Raw genomic sequence first — 17509 nt, 5'->3', positions numbered from 1 at the left:
ACTGCAGGCAGCTATTCTCAACATATGAGTGACGTCTTCCACGGAGCCCAGATGCGGACAGCCTTGCAACGTTGAAGTTGTGCATAAGTCCAGTTTATTGATACAAGTTTCTATTCTGACTCTAGTTTTACACCCTGAGGCAGCAGACTCGTGAAACGTTGGCCACCGTCGGTGTACCGATCAACTGAAGATAAGTTGAAAATTTCTTTCTTCTATCACCTTGCATAGACAGCCCTGCTTAAGGTTTTTTACACTTTGGGAGTGCAATGGAGGTTTTATACCAGTGAGGTTATCACCCAACCACCTTGGACCACCATTGTGGTGGTGGGAGGGCTTCAGTCTGAGGCTTTTCCTCCATTTTTTTGAAACACTTCCTATTTAAACCAAAGCAGCACTGTTCACTTTGCATATGACATTTCTTGCATCTTTCTTGTGAAAGTGTATATTGGAACAGTATTGAGTTTTCACATATCCAAGTTTATCTTGCTTGATGCATAAGTAGGAAGCCATCGATTCACTAAGCAGAAGAAGAAACACCAATTGAGTTTGCTGATCCAAAATGAAGCGACTGCTGAAGACCAGTTGCTTACTGTCCTTGCCGACTCTCCTGCTCTCTGCTGCGCTGAAATCCCAGTATCGAGGTTACAAAACAATCTGAACTTCCTTCTGCAAAAAGTGCAGTGTGAGCCATGGTTTTAACCCATGGTTTTAAAGCGTGTTCTGTTCCATAATCTGGCTGCATAAAGCATATTCTGTTCCATAATTTGTTCCATAATCTGGCTGCACAAAGCGTGTTCTGTTCCATAATCTGGCTGCACAAATTGAAATGATCCTTTTAAAATGTCCACTCGTAGGACCAGCAAGTAAACTGCAGCCACCCCTCCCCCTTTATTTTGACCTCGCTTGTGCAAAGAGCAAGCAAATGTGCAAATCGCATCTACAACCAACAAGGATAATCTACGCATGCGTAGGGCGTGAGTTCGATCAGATCATTTGCATGAAGAATCTGTAGTGAATCGGTCGCTTGGCAAAACTCGGCCAAGAATCACCCAACAACGATGTAGATCGGTGAGTTTAGTGAATCTAGGCCTTTGTGTCTTGACTTCTTAATTCCAAAGTAAATGGAATTACAGCAACTTCAGAATATTCATAACACACAATTAGGCTTATGTGCCATAATTTGGATGTTTCTGTTCTCTCAGTTGCTCTTTTATGCTAATGACATTCTCTCTTCTTCCCTCAGGTAATATTCTTCTAGTCAATGGTACAGCCTGCGGAGAAATAAAAATCACAGATTTTGGCTTATCTAAGATCATGGATGATGACAGTTACAATTCAGTGGATGGGATGGAGCTGACATCACAGGGAGCAGGCACTTATTGGTGTGTATTAGGAACAAGGGGTGTTTGTAAACCAGTCTCATTTGAAGGATGTTTCATACCTGGTTTTCCTCTTGTCTGATCACCTCCCTACATCATGTCTTCTCTTGGTTTATCAGGTATCTGCCACCTGAATGTTTTGTAGTTGGCAAAGAACCTCCAAAAATCTCTAACAAAGTCGACGTCTGGTCAGTGGGAGTCATTTTTTACCAGTGTCTCTATGGCAGAAAGGTAAGACATTTGCTCAGTGTGCTTACAAATAGAGCTGCTTTAACTCCTATTAAGTTAGATTTTTCAAGGGGGGGGAGTTGAAAATGGATTCATGGTTTATGAGTTTTTGAATGTATTGTACTAGGTCAAATCTGTTCAGACAACTGAGCTGATGTTTCCAATTATTTTGAAAACATCTGAAAACGTGGCTATTTTCAGAAATGTAATTTCCGCTGCTCTCTATATAACCGCTAATTCTTATTATATTTTCCTTTCTTAAACTCTTGTAAACAGTGTCGAGCTCTGTCCTTATAGAGAAGATACGGTATATAAGCTTAAAGTTTAGTTTAGTCTGTAGTGATGCAATAACATTGAATATGTTGCAGTGATGCAATAACTTTGAATATGTTAACCATTTGTTTTTTTGGGGGGGGGTTTCCAGCCATTTGGCCACAACCAGTCTCAACAAGACATTCTCCAGGAGAACACAATCCTTAAAGCTACTGAGGTGCAGTTCCCTCCAAAGCCAGTGGTCACACCTGAAGCAAAGGTAAAACTTGGAACTCCTCTATGAAGATTTATTTGTGATGGACCAAGTGGGACATGGCATCTTTTGTGCTGACACTGTAGGCAGCATTTACTTATTGGAGATGTTACTCTGACAACATCTTCAGGCCAAGAAAGAAAAGGAGACAAAGGGAGCTGATCTCCTAAGGGGAAGGAGTGATATGCTTAGATCTTGAGGGTAGGGAGGAGATGAAAACTAGAGAAAATACCTGGTCTGTGCAGTAATGGGTTTGTAGTAGTGCTGCCTGGTTTGCCGATTTGAATCAATTCACCAATTCACTCTAGTGAATTGATTCAAATCATTCGTTGTTTGAAAAAATCAGACTCACCGATTCAGTGACCAATACCTCCTCCCTCACCCCACCTGTGAGATCGGACATACCTTCAAGCCTCCTAAAGCAGCAGCGGCAGTGACCGGCCAACTGAGGCAACACTCTGAGCGGACTGCTCACAACCTGCCCCACTAGGGCCTTCCCTATGCTGCATCATCTGTGACATCACTGATGACACAGCAGAGGGAAGCCCTGGTGGAGCAGACTGCAATCAGCCGGTTCACAGCACTGCCTCTTCAAGGCCATTCACCGCCACACCACTGCTGCTTTGGGAGGCCCAGAGGTATGTCAGGTCTCACAGTGGGAGGATCGGTGGGGTGCTGCTCCATAGGGGGATGGGAGGGAGGGATAGAAAACTACACAGGGGGATGGAGGGGAGGAAAGATGCTTCACATGGGAGGAGAGGAGACAGGAAGAATTGTTGGGGTGGAGGAGAAAAAGGGAGAGATGAAACAAGTAGAAAGGGGTAAGAGGTAGAAATTCTGCTTATAGTGGAGGAGAGGGAGACATGTATGGAGAAGAGAGAGGGAGAAATGTTGGACATAAGGTGGAGGGCAGGGAGAGATGGTGCATGGGGAGAGAAAGAAATGTTGCACATGATAATGGAGGGGAAGAAGAGAAAGATACTGTATGGAGGGGAATAGAGAGGTTTGATCCAGGGCACAAAGCAGGGAGAGAGAGATGGTTGACAGTGGGAAAGAAACAAATGTTGGATATGACAGTGCAGTGGCGTACCTAGCATATGTGACATCCATATGTAATCATAAACTAACCCCCCCCCCCACACACACACTTTTACAAAACCTTAGCCACAGCGGTAACATCTCCAACGCTCATAGAATTTCTAAAACCGTGTTATAGTTTTGCAAAAGAGGGAGGGGGGTAAAATAGAAATATATAGACAAAATTTAAACTGAACCACCAAAGAGCTGGACTTTGCACATAATGCAACACCAGAGAAACAGAAAAAATTATGCATATCCCCTAATAGTGTGCAAAATATAAAGACAACAGATGTAAATTTGAAAAAAAACAGAGAAATAGCAATCATCACTTTACAAATTAACAAGCACCCCCCCCCCCCTTTTATGAAGCTGTGTTAGGGCTTTTATTGCAGGCCACGGTGGTAAAAGCTCCAACGCTCATATGAATTCTATGAGCATTGGCGTTTTTACTAACGTGGCTTCATACTCTCCCTTTTTTATTAAGCCACATTAGCCTTTTGTTATCGCCGCCTTGGCAGTAAAAGCTCCAGCGCTCATAGAATTCCTATAAGTGTCAGAGCTAATATTGTCACTGCTTCATAAAACAAGGCCAAAGGGGGGGAATAAAACAAAACTGGAAAGTAAGATACCATTTTATTAGACTAATACATTTTTCAATTAACTTTCAGAGGCCAAAACCTCTTTTCTCAGGTCAGTAAACTGCATTTACGGTGTCTTCACCTAGGAAGGGGGTTTTGGTCTCTGAATTAGTCAAAAATGTATTGCAATTAGTTCAATAAAAGGATCACCTTATTTCCATTTTCTATTTATAAATATTTATCAACACAACTAACATAGTAACATAGTAGATGACAGAAGATAAAGATCCGAATTGTCCATCCAGTCTGCCCAACTTGATTCAATTTAAATTTTTATTTTTTTTATTTTTTTTTGAAATTTCAAATAATGTTTACAAAGAAACATAACAGGATATGGAAACATAACAAATCATTTTATATAACTATTATCATTACAAAATCAGAAATTCCATTTAGCCCTCATTAAAAGAAGAGGCGCACTAATAACAGAAATCTATTTCAAAGGAAAATTAAAGGAAGAAAGCATCTTCCTTCTATATAAGCATCTTTTTCAATAAATAGTTCAATAAATAGTTCAATAAAAGGATCACCTTATTTCCATTTTCTATTTATAAATATTTATCAACACAACTAACATAGTAACATAGTAGATGACAGAAGATAAAGATCCGAATTGTCCATCCAGTCTGCCCAACTTGATTCAATTTAAATTTTTATTTTTTTTATTTTTTTTTGAAATTTCAAATAATGTTTACAAAGAAACATAACAGGATATGGAAACATAACAAATCATTTTATATAACTATTATCATTACAAAATCAGAAATTCCATTTAGCCCTCATTAAAAGAAGAGGCGCACTAATAACAGAAATCTATTTCAAAGGAAAATTAAAGGAAGAAAGCATCTTCCTTCTATATAAGCATCTTTTTCAATAAATAGTTCAATAAATAGTTCAATAAAAGGATCACCTTATTTCCATTTTCTATTTATAAATATTTATCAACACAACTAACATAGTAACATAGTAGATGACAGAAGATAAAGATCCGAATTGTCCATCCAGTCTGCCCAACTTGATTCAATTTAAATTTTTATTTTTTTTATTTTTTTTTGAAATTTCAAATAATGTTTACAAAGAAACATAACAGGATATGGAAACATAACAAATCATTTTATATAACTATTATCATTACAAAATCAGAAATTCCATTTAGCCCTCATTAAAAGAAGAGGCGCACTAATAACAGAAATCTATTTCAAAGGAAAATTAAAGGAAGAAAGCATCTTCCTTCTATATAAGCATCTTTTTCAAATCAGGCTCCTCAATTTGAAAATAGCTATCTCACCCAACAAAATATATAATCCCCCATTATTTTTGATCAACTGAGCCGGATCCCAAAAAATATAATCTGTACTTTGAAAAGTCACCAAGCACTTGCAAGGAAACTTCAGAAGAAATGTGGCACCCAGTTCCACAACTCGAGGTTTCAAGGCTAAAAAGCCCTTCCTTCTGAGGTGGGTCGATCTTGCCACATCAGGGAACATCTGAACCTTAGCTTCATGAAATAAAGCATTTTTGTTTTTAAAATAAAGTTTAATTTAAATTTTTTAAATTTTTCTTTCTTAGCTATTTCTGGGCAAGAATCCAAAGCTCTACCCGGTACTGTGCTTGGGTTCCAACTGCCAAAATCTCAGTCAAAACCGACTCCAGCCCATCTACATCCTCCCAGCCATTGAAGCCCTCCCCAGCCCATCCTCTCCCAAATGGCTGTATACAGACAGACACAGACCGTGCAAGTCTGCCCAGTACTGGCTTTAGTTCAATCCTAAAGCAAAAAAAAAATTCTACCTTTGTCTTCTCAGGTTTCTGTTTTCCTCATCTTCTCTTCACTTTCTTCCTTCCATCCACTGTCTGCCCTCTCCCTGCTCTTCTAAATGGCATATTCTCTCCTTCCAGAAACTGTCTGCCTCCCCTTCCATCTCTCCTTCCACCCCCATTGGTCTAGCATCCATCTTCTTCTCTTCCCTCACCTCCCCAATGGTCTGGTATCTCTCTCCTCTCCTGTCCTTCCTTCTCCCACACCCCTTGGTCTGGCATTTCACTCTCTCCTTCCCTTTCCTTTTCTTCCCTCAACTTCCTTCTCAATTTATTTTCTGCATCTGTGTAGATTAAATTCTTACTACCCAGTTCTCAATTTCCCATTTCATTGTATCTACCTACAGCTTGCCACCTCTTTCCCTCACCCCCTCCAGTATTTCACTAACTTTATCCTCTTCCCCCCATCCTGCATGTGCCCTTTTTTATTTATCCCCTCCTTCCACCCAGCATCTTCACCTCTCTGTCCACTTCCATCCAGCGTCTGCCCCTCCCCCTCTTTCTCTGCTCCCCTCTTTCTTTGTCTCCTCCCCACTTCCTTCCAGCATCTGCTCCTTTCTCTCTCCCATCCCCACTTCCATCCAGCATAGGCTCCCCCTCCCCACTAGCATCCAATGTCTGCCCTTTCTCTCTCCCCCTCTTCCATCAGTATCTGCCCCTTCACTCCACTTCCATCAGCATCTGCCCCCTTTCTCTCCCTCCACCACCCTTCCATACCAGTCTCTTGTTCCCTTCTCCCTCCCTCCACCCTAATGCCATTGAGTATCTTGCCCCCTCACTTCTCCACTACTGCCGTATGCTTTCCTAAACCACAGCAGCGGCTATAAACTTAAATGCAATCATCAATCTCGGGACCTTGCTGCACCTCACGCTGCCAGCTCTATTCCAGAACAAGAAAGTGACGTTGGAGGGGTGGACCGGCAGGTACAGGAAGGTCCCGCAATGAATGAATATAAAGGAAAGCAGCAGCAGAGTAGGGTGGGAGGTTCCAGATTCAGTGTGCCGGCTGTGCACCCCAGCAGCAGTTGTAAACCTAAATTCAGTCATTGCAGGACCACCTTGCACCTTCTCGCAGCTGCCGACTCTGCTCCAGAGCAAGGAAGTGACGCCGGAGAGGGTGGATCGGCAGCTACAGGGAGGTGCAGGAAAGTCCCACGATGACTGAATTTAAAGTTTACTGTCGCTGCTGCTGGTTCAGTAAAGCAGCAGCGACAGAGTAGGACGGGAGGTCCAGAGTCAGTGTGCCAGCTGTGGACCCCCTTAGAACATGCACCCGGGACAGATCGCCCCGCCCTTAGTATGGCAGTGGAAAGTAGAAAAAATAATTTTATTTTCTATTTAGTGATTATAATATGTCAGATTTGAAATGAGTATCTTGCCAGAGCTGGTGTTAGACAGTGAGCATGAGAGAGGAAAGGTCTTTTTTATTTGTTTACACCACAGTGCCACCGTGGGGTTAGAGAAGGCAAAGGGGTGGAAAGGCTACAAAGTAAATCTGCCAGGATGTTTGAAAAATAAAAACACCCAATTGTGTGAGAAAAGCAAATCGAATTGAAAAATTTTTCCCTGGATCAGGCAGCACTAGTTTGTAGGGTTTCTGTTCTGGCCACAGTTGCAAGAAATTATAGATCTTATTTTTTATCTATTTATTTAAGTATTTATATACCACATATAATCTAAGTGGTTTACATGCAGGTACTCAAGCATTTGTCCCTATCTGTCCTGGTAGGCTCACACTCTATCTAATGTACCTGGGGCAATGGGGGATTAAGTGACTTGCCCAGGGTCACAAGGAGCGGCATGGGATTTGAACTCACAGCCTCAGGGTGCTGAGACTGTAACTCTAACCACTGCACCACACACTGTAGTATGCAGGATTAGGGATGATTTGGGTGAGAAAGATAATGGAGAAGTAGCACACCAACACCCCCCCCCCCTTTTACAAAACCACGAAAGAAGTTTTTAGCACTGGCCGGCACGCTGAATGCTCTGCACTGCTCCCAATGCTCATAGGAACTCTATGAGCGTTGAAAGAAGTACAGAGCTTTCAGCGTGCCAGCCAGCGCAAAATAACGCTTTCGTGGTTTAGTAAAAGGGGGGTGGTTAATACAGTTGCATGCCCATGCTACATCTGAGCAATTTGCATAATGGATTTATATTTGCACTTCAGGCATTTATCCGCCGCTGCTTGGCCTACCGGAAGGAGGATCGGATAGATGTTCAGCAGCTAGCCTGTGACCCCTACCTGCTTCCTCACATCCGGAAATCTGTATCCACCAGCAGCCCAGCCGGAGCCGCCATTGCATCGACTTCTGGATCATCCAACAACAGCTCCTCAAACTGAAAAAGAGCCAGATATTCACTCAGCCAAAGGCCTTTTTTCTTTTTCTTATTTAAAAATAAAAAGGCAACAGAAAAACAAGTTTAAAAAAAAATTTTTTTGAAGAACAAATTTTGAATTGAGAAAGTTGGGAATGGTCCTGGTAGAAACATAACACCAGATACTGCCCCTCCCTCTATACCGTTTGCTTGGTTTCTGTTTTCCCATCCATACAGCACGAGTGCATTAAGCATCTCTTCCAACGCAGCACAGACCGACCTGAAATGGAGCTGCTACCCCGACCCTTCTTCAAGGGGCTGAACGATGCGGTTCTGATCTGCTGTGAAAATGGGTTTTCTTTTGCAAAAAGGGGGAAGCTGTGGAAGAAAATGGGAACACAAAGTTGTGTCTCAAGGACTGCTGGCCTGTGGACTTGTTGCAGGCAGGAAGCAGTCATGACAAAAATCTACTTCAGATGAATACTGACTTGTACAAAAAATAAAATGGCAACAAAAGGCTGGGCTAGTCCAGTATTCATATTTAAACTGTTGTTTTGAGGGTTTTCCCCTCCTCCTTCTCTTTTTTAAATGTAAGTAACTGCTCCTGGAAGAGAAAGAAAACAAGAACTTTGGAAGCACAAAGCATTCATCCAGGAGACTATTTTTTTGACATGCTGCCCTTAAAAATGCAAAAGTTAAAAAAAAAAAAGGAAAGGAAAGAAAAGAAAAGTTTTAAAACAAAAAGTTGGTAATGCCTGTTCTCGGCAATAGTTAAGTGTTTTTATCCCTAATAATTTCAGGTTTGAAGGTGGGGAGGGAATTTTTTATATATATAATATGGAAAAAAAAAAAAAAGAAATTTGGGGGGGATTTTTGTTTGTTTTTTCTTTTTTCTGATGATAAAAGTGAAACCCGTATTGCCTGATACATGTTAGTATGACTATCAGTTTTCTCCCCTCTTAGCAAAAATATCTGGTTTTGTTAAAATGGGGGTGGGACAGTAGGGTGGGAAAATAAATTTCCATAGGTGCTTTTGATCTTGTATTCACTTTAATACTTTCTTTCCTAGCACAGCATATAAACAGTTAACAGTTCCTAATTTATTTGAAATAAACATACAGTGGTACCTCAGTTTACGAGTGCATCGGTTTGCGAGTGTTTTGCAAGATGAGCAAAACATTCACAAAATCGGCGCCTCAGAAACCGAGCGTGCCTCGATTTACGAACGCCCCCCACCCACCCCCCGCGATCCGGCACCACCTGTTCGCGTCGCACCCCCCTCCCCACTGCGATCCGGCATCCCCCAGGCACCCACCCACCCACCCGATCACATTCCTTACCCCCATTTGGCACCGGCACCAATGCACAGGACATGCCGGTGCCTGAAGATCTGCCTTCTTCTTTGCACTGGGCTTTGAGCATCTGCGCATGCTCAAGGCCTTCGGATTCCCGTTCTCTCCTTGATTCTCGGATCTCCGAGAAACTCAGAAAGAACGGGAACCTGAAGGCCTTGAGCATGCGCAGATGCTCAAAGCCCAGCAGATGCTCAAGGCCCAGTGCAAAGAAGAAGGCAGATCTTCAGGCACCGGCACTGGCATTGTCCTGTGCGTTGGTGCCGGTGCCAAATTGAAGTAAGGAATGTGATCGGGTGGGTGGGTGGGTGCCTATGGGATGCCGGATCGCGGGGGGGGGCGCCAAGAGCGGGGGGATGGTGGATCATGCGGGGGGGGGCGACACGAGCGGGGGGGATGGCGGATCACGTGTGGGGGCCTTCATGAGCGGGGGGAGCAATGCCGGTTTTTGGGGGGTAGAGCAGCGCCGCTGGCCTCGGGGGATGGTGGTGGGTGGGAACGAATCAAGCGAGTTTCCCTTAGTTCCTATGGGGAAACTCGCTTTGATATACGAGTATTTTGGTTTACGAGCATGCTTCTGGAACGAATTATGCTCGTAAACCAAGGTTCCACTGTAATTGCAGTAGGCCCTTGGAATATTTCAGCAGCTGTGCAGTGGACAGAGATTGCTGGCTGCTGAATCATGACTTGCTTATTATCCATGCTATAAACATTGTATATTTCTTAAACTCTATATAAAAACTTCAACTACAGTCATTTATAGCTGAATTGCTTTTAAATATATTTACAGAAAATAGACTCTCCTCCCTTCCTGAAGTATTGCAGTTCTAACTCTATGAACATGAGACTTCCCTAGACTCTATTTAATTTCTTTGTTGTATGATAAATGTAGAAGTAAATGATCTCAAGCCTGTCTAAATAAACCTAAACTCCCCCCATTTTCTGAAATGTTAAATCTGAAACAGCCATTGAAAATATTAAAAGAGCTATAGTTTTCATTGTGATTAGCATGAGAATTAGAAAGGCTGATCTTGAAGCTGTCTATAGATTTGACAGCAGGAGATAAGTGCTGCATGAGAAGCATATTTTGGAACGGGTTTTGGTGGGAGGGCATATTCCCACTGTTAAACTGTGCTGATGCTTAGATTTGCTGCAAAGTGGGACACATACCAGCTATTCTAAGCAGAGGCCTTGCAGGAGATTGGGGGAGGGGTGGGGAGAGACCTAGTGAGAACATGTGGCAGCCAGCTTGGAATCTTCCACAATTTCCATACGTGGCAGGAAGCAGAAGTTTAAAGATGGATGGAGGTCAAAAATGCAGATTAGTCTAAATGAGACAACCACAGCAATTCCCAATTCAGTTAATTTGATTAATGGAATTGCAAGACGCTTAATTATATTGGCTGAAAACATTACTAGCCTGACCTTCAGATTATTGGAGGCATGCATCCTGCCAACTGTACTGGGCAGCATTTAGAAGGGAGATAAGTGCAGCCTTTTAAGTATTGGCCCCCACCCCCCAGAACTGTCAGCAGTAATTCAGCCAAAGCTGTTTAGATTTTAACCTGCGGTAGCTACATCTTTATAATACACCATCCTTTATGCATGAATTAAGAATTGGAACTTTTTTAACTGACTACATTTCCTAGGACTTTACTGTAAACTTTTTCAGAATGAACAGAAAATCTGTAGGGAAACGTGTATCAAAGAGATTAGATTGCTAGCTGTCTGGTCTTATTAAGGTTCTCAGGGGGGAGAGGATTGAGGAAGAGCCACTGTACTGCTGTTCCATCAGAAAAAATAAAAATAAACCCACAATATTTAGTACAGCTGTCCCAGAGCGTTACAGTATATGTGGGAGCTTTTTTTGCCTCCTTCCTACAATTGTCATTCTTTGTCACAGCCTTTTCTCCATTATTCATGGACAAGGTTGTAAAGTGAAACAAACGTCCTGGGCCCTTACTCCGAGGGCAACTGCAGTTTCATGTAGCTATGTGGACTTCCTTATATTGGTCCATTAACCATCATATGTGATGAGAAATATTAAGTACTGTATATTGGGGAAGTCTGTTCTTGCTTAAGTGACTTTTCATCCTGATCATCTTGGGCCTTAAACTAGATTATATGGTCACCCTTGGCTATGTTGTGCTTCTTCATCCTCTGAAGGAGAAGAGGGCATAGTTTGGAGTTTGGTCTACTACACAAAGAAAGTGCCATTCCCTCCTCAATAAGTACTCTAGCTGCTTCCTGGGCCCCCAGTTTTGAGGCAGTTCCTTTTATAAACTTGATTGAATGGCATAGTGCAGCTAGGTACATGACATTCAAAAAAGCAGCAGATTTCAGAAGAAATTACTTTCAGATCAGATCTAGCTTTTTCAGTGCAGTTAATCATGCTACTTTACTCACTTTGTAATACTGCATCCAGTAGCACTAGCACCTCAACAGCTCTATTTGTGGAAGTCTGGTTCCAAATTTGAACCAAGTCTAAACCCACCCTCATTCCACCCCCTCATTGATTCTTATCTGTTGATGTAAAAAATAAAAAAAAATAGTCCTCATAGCCTGTGTGTTGGGGGGAGGCTATCCTTCCCAAACATGAAAATGCATGTGTTGTGTAAGTGTCCTAATTCCTTTGGACACTTTTTTTCTTTTTAAATTACTAAATTACACTTGTGTCAGATTAGCTTCTTGCTGCTTTGTGGCCCAATCAGAGGGCATGCTGACAGTGTTAACCATTTCTGCTGCTAAATTTGGTAGCTGATTGAAGAACCTCCACCCCTGAATGGGAAAGCCTTTGTTAATATGGGTTTCACTTTTAATAAGTAGGGATTTTTTCCATACTGTTCATTTACTTGAAAAATGTGTATAAATTTTAACTTAATGCTAGGCCTAACTGTTCTGATTATCCAACCAATTGGAAAAAAAAACAAAACAAAACATGAATATTAAAATGCCTTTTTGAGAAATGAAGTGGCTTGCATTTTTTTTAATTTTTAAATATTTGTTTAAATATAAATCACAGATATAGCAGAAACTGACCTTCAGAGCTCCTCTGTCCCCTACCCTTTCTAGCCTTTTTCCGTGAACCACCTGCACATTTTGGCACACCAAAAGATCTAGAGACTCTTGCTAAAACATCAGAGATCTAAATACCTACATCAGGTGGCTTATTTCTGGTGGTAATGACAACAAAATCCCAGTGCAAAGCCAAAAATCTGCACACTATGGAACCCAAGATGGCTGCCACTTCCAGCCCTTTGAGTCCTTCAGTGTGCTTAGCGTGGACTTCAGAAATCATAGCTGAGATCTACAGCAGTAGAGGCAGCCTTCAATTATATGATAGTTTAGACATTGCAATTCTAGAATGAGATCAGGTGTGAGAGGCCAATGCAAACCTAATCCAGCTTGAAAAAGCAAATGGCAAATCTGGAGCGGAAGACTGACTTGGAAAACCACTCCAAACACAATAACTTATGCTTAATTGGCCTACCAGAGTCCATAACAGAGAGGGAGCTACTGGGTTTCCTGGAGACTTGGATCCCTCAGTCCCTGCAGCTTGGGGAGCAGTTGCACTCATTCTAGATTGAGTGTGCGCATCAGCTTGGGCCCAAATGTCCGACAGAGATCTGGCCTAGAGTAGTGGTCTTCAGGATTCAGAACTACTCACACCAGCAAGTCATCCGGCAAGCTCTCAGATTTGGTAATCAGTTGTCATCCAATAATACACAAATATTTTGCTTTCAAGATTACGCAACCAGTGTCTAAGCACAACTCTGAGCTTTTGCCCCAGTGTATACAGCATTGTTTGCCAAGAAAGTAAGGTTTGCACTACTCCAGCCTGCAAAGCTGAGAGTTTTCCATGTGGGCCAGATTCAGTTCTTTGATGCAGTTAATGAAGCAAAGTTGTTTGTAGTTAACTTGACAGAAGACTCATCCTCCTACCTGACAGGAATAGCCTGCATGTTTTACACACGTATACTAATGGGCTGAGAAGTTGCTATAATGATATTCAAACAGTCTATACCAAATGAAAAACATGCTGTTGTTAAGTATAATTGGAACACTATTCAACACACATAACTAAGACTTAGTAAATAATAAAGGACAATGTGAAGGAAAACAGACCTCAATACATTCGTTCTTGGACCTACAAAGGTACCCTTTTGGAACCCATATCATCATGGGTCTTAAAAAAAAAACAAACTCCACACACCAAAACTATAAATCATTCACATCTTGCCTATTATTCTCAGTTCATCAATCATAAACTTGAAAGATGATGGCAACAATTGGGTAAACGGGATGCCTACAACAGCTACAAAAATGTAGTAACTTTAAAGTACTGTCCCGGAACCAAATTCACTTATAGAGAAATGTCCAGTCATCTTCCACACCACCGGGGCAAACCGCCACACTTCTCCCGACAAGGGTCCTCCTGTTTTGCAGGAACAATTGCTATCTTTTCAGGCAGCCTTATGGACTAGGGATTTAACTCATATATTCACCCACAGTTTGTAAATCTGGGTGTTAAAAGGTCTGTTTTTCTCCACAAGGGCCATCTTTGCAAACTGCGTTCCACGTTTTTTGGAGATCTCTAACTGAATTCCATATGTATTTTTCATACAGTTCTTCACTGTCAGTTTAATTTCCATCCTATAAATTCACATAGAATTTTTCTTTTTTCAACCATCTTTATTTTCTCTTCTTTATTAATTTCCAGGTACTTTAGTTAGATTGTGAGCCTTCGGGACAGTAAGGGAATTTTTTAAGTACCTTCTTACTTCTCATTTATAATCTTAATGTATATTTTCTTCAAACCGCTTAGAACCTAACGGATGTAGCGGTATATAAGAAATAAATTACATTACATTACATTACATTAAAGACTGAAATTCCTCTGACATAGCTCAATGGATCGGCAAAACAGGAGGACACCTGTCGGGAGAAGTGTGGCAGTTTGCCCCGTGTAGAATGGCACTGGCAGTAGCCAGGTGGGGGCGCTATGATATACCGTACTGTAATGAATAGTGTGTAAGAAAAAATTTGAATGTTGTAGATTTTTTCTACATAAGTGATGCCTCCTTTCCATGTGATTCTGGATAAATCTAGTTAGATGCATATGTGATAGTTAAGGCCACACCCAATAGAAACTTATGAAAAGGTGGTACACAAATATAAACAAAGTGACTATGGATTGCAGCCAAGGCCAGAAAAACACTACAGATTAATATTAAGGAAAAGCATAATATTCTCTTTATGTATTTTGCTGGATTAAGCCAGATCATATAGAGCAGTGATCCCCAACCCTGTTCTGGAGGACCACCAGGCCAATCGGGTTTTCTGGATAGCCCTAATGAATATGCATGGAGCAGATTTGCATGTCTGTCACTTTCATTATATGCAAATCTCTCTCATGCATATTCATTAGGGCTCAACAACAACACACTCCTAATTTGCCAAACAAATCCTAAAGTAGAAAAAACAAGGAAGGCAACCAAGTCACATCAAGGTCTGCGTGGGGGGAAGCTCAAAGTGCCAAACTTGGCTCACAATTTATAAGCCAAATACAGCGTAACATGTCAAAAAGCATGTCACACTGTATAATGTTATAGGGCGCTCTCAGTGTGAACCCTCAGTGATAGGAGCACAGCTCCGACACTTCACTTCTGGGTCAAGGCGATAAGCCTCCACCCGCACACCATCATCGAGCGCCCTGTGTGTGCAAGAATCAAACCAATCAACAATCAAAGTGAGTAAATGAAACTCAACACAAACAACCTGAGCGACCCCCACACAAACCCTGCCAGCCAAACCCCCTCAAAAAGCACGCACAAAATCACAAACAAAATCAAAAACCATACCAAAAAGGGAAAAACATATCCAAAAATGAGCAATACTTATCCAAAACTGTCACACAAACGGAAAAACCGCGCCAGGAGGAAATGAGAATGAGGATTGTTGACATATGATAGGCTCAATAAATTGCCCAAATTTTTGGGACGAGAATAAGCAATTCTAGGCAATTCTCTAAAACTGTCATGAATGCCTAGAATATGCCAATGTTTATGAATAATGCTGGCCACTGTTTGAGCTTGGTCAGAAAAGGAAATGACACATACTTGACGATCAATATTAGTACTATTATGAGGATCCAACAATAGCTCAAGGTTAGCATATCGAGCTCTATGATAAGCACGTTTGATAACCTAATCAGGGTAGCCCCTGTCCTTGAAGCGATGCATTAATAACTTGGTTTGGGTCTTGAACTCAGAGGTAGTAGAACAGATCCACCAAATTCTTAAAAATTGGCTAATGGGTAAGGACTGCTTCAGTCTAGAGGGGTGACAACTAGAATAATGGAAGTAAGTATTACGGTCAGTGGTTTCCTGTGGACTGAGGTGGACAATTTCTGAGCTGACTTAGTAACCACAGTGTCCAAATAGGTGATTTTTTTGTCTGTCAATCACAGCCGAAAATTTCAAATGCATGTCCAAAGCATTAAGCCAATTTAAAAAGTCATAAAATTTTTCCAAGGAATCAGACCAAATTAAGAAGATGTTATCAATATAACGCAGCCATAAGGAAACAGAGGCCATCCACGTGGATACATACAGAAACTTTTCTTCAAAAGCTGTGCCCATGGCTACCCCGTGGGTTTGAAGATAAAAATCGCCTTGAGCTTCAAATAAATTTTTTTGTAGCACCAGAGAAGCAAGTTCTATAAGAAGGAGCTGCCATTCCAACCATAACCAATCCAGGAGACTTTCCATGAGATCCGGGAGGATCCAGTACATAGCCTGACACATAATATAGGCTTGATGGTACCTATAAAAATTTGGAAAATTTACCCCTCCCTCCGCAATTGATTTTTGTAAGGTTACTAAAGCAATTCTCGTTGTTTTCCCCAGCCAAATAAATTTGGCAAGAATTCTATTTAATTTCTTGTAAAAAGATCCCTGAAAAAACATAGGTAACATGCCCAATCGGTAGCAAACCACAGGCAGAATCATCATCTTTACTGTCGGAACTCTCCCCAACCAAGCCAAATGTAATGGGTTCCATTGCTCACACATATCTGAGACTTTAAGCAATATAGATTTTTCATTTACCTTCTTCGATTCTTCCAATGTTCTTTGAATCCAAATACCTAGATATTTTATACCCTTCTCTTTCCAAAGAAAAGGAAACGTGTCAAATAAACCTTTTGGGCAGTGGACATTTAACGGAAGAACTTCTGATTTACTTAAATTAATTTTATAACCAGAAAATTTTCCAAATCTTTCAATCAAATCTAATAAATAAGGAATGGTAATTTCAGGGTTCCTCAAATGAAGCAAAATATCATCTGCATAAGCAGAGACTTTATATTCCCGACCTGCATAAGGAATACCCTGTATCTCCTTTGTCTGTTGAATAGCCAAAAGCAAGGGTTCCAGAACAATATCAAACAGCAAAGGAGAAATGTGTTAGTTTTGAGAATTTGCATTTGCTGTCTATATTTTGCACTGTTCAGGAAGAAATTCATTTCTTTCTATTTCTCTGGTGTTCTACATGTACTGCAGCACAAGAAAGGCCACTTTCATGATACGTAGACCACGGGGGATCATCTGTTTCTTACAGTATTCGAGTAAAAAAGTATAATGGAATCACTTCTCTATTTTTTTTTTTTTTGAAGAATCATTTTTATTAAGTTTTTGAAATACAGATCATCACACACCGACAACCACTGACAAGAGAAAATGCTGAAACAATCGGGTCTTACGTGTCATTCCTTCACGAAAACCCACGGAAACCTAACCCACCCAACTGAACCCCCCTCCCCACCTCCCCACCCCAACCTCCACCCCCACCCCCAGCACTCCAGTGTCAAAAGTTCAATAAAGAACTGCGAGCTCTAGGGGACAATCCCTCCCAAATTGGAGCCCAGATTCTCCTGAATTTCCTCCAAGCCCCAGGACCACCCCTCCGAACATCCAGGTATTCAAATTTCAAAAGAGTAAACAGTTCATTCCTCCACATAGTAAGGGTTGGCACTTCAGCTTGGCGCCACAGCAAAAGAATACACTTCCGGGCCAACAAAGAGGCCTTTTGTAATAACAGGTTGCCCCCTCTGGACAGTCCCAAACGGATCCTCTGAGAAAAAAGCAGAACATCTGCTCTCAAGGGAAT

The 17509-nt window shown here is 41.5% G+C and overlaps 1 protein-coding gene across 3 annotated transcripts in view; it reads left to right on the top strand.

Annotated features, from left to right (window-relative positions):
* Positions 1-8762, top strand: part of TLK2 (tousled like kinase 2) — a 148469-nt gene extending 139707 nt beyond the window's left edge. For all 3 annotated transcript variants that reach the window (XM_033919041.1, XM_033919040.1, XM_033919042.1), the window contains 4 exons: positions 1244-1382; positions 1499-1610; positions 2032-2139; positions 7840-8762. In XM_033919041.1, the coding sequence (XP_033774932.1) occupies positions 1244-1382; positions 1499-1610; positions 2032-2139; positions 7840-8013 (533 nt within the window). In that variant the 3' untranslated portion in view covers positions 8014-8762. The remainder of the gene's footprint in view (positions 1-1243; positions 1383-1498; positions 1611-2031; positions 2140-7839) is intronic.
* The last annotated feature ends 8747 nt before the right edge of the window (positions 8763-17509 follow it).

The sequence above is a fragment of the Geotrypetes seraphini genome, chromosome 13, assembly GCF_902459505.1.
Source record: "Geotrypetes seraphini chromosome 13, aGeoSer1.1, whole genome shotgun sequence".
Taxonomy (NCBI): Eukaryota; Metazoa; Chordata; class Amphibia; order Gymnophiona; family Dermophiidae; genus Geotrypetes; species Geotrypetes seraphini.
This window is presented reverse-complemented; position numbering and strand designations above follow the sequence as displayed.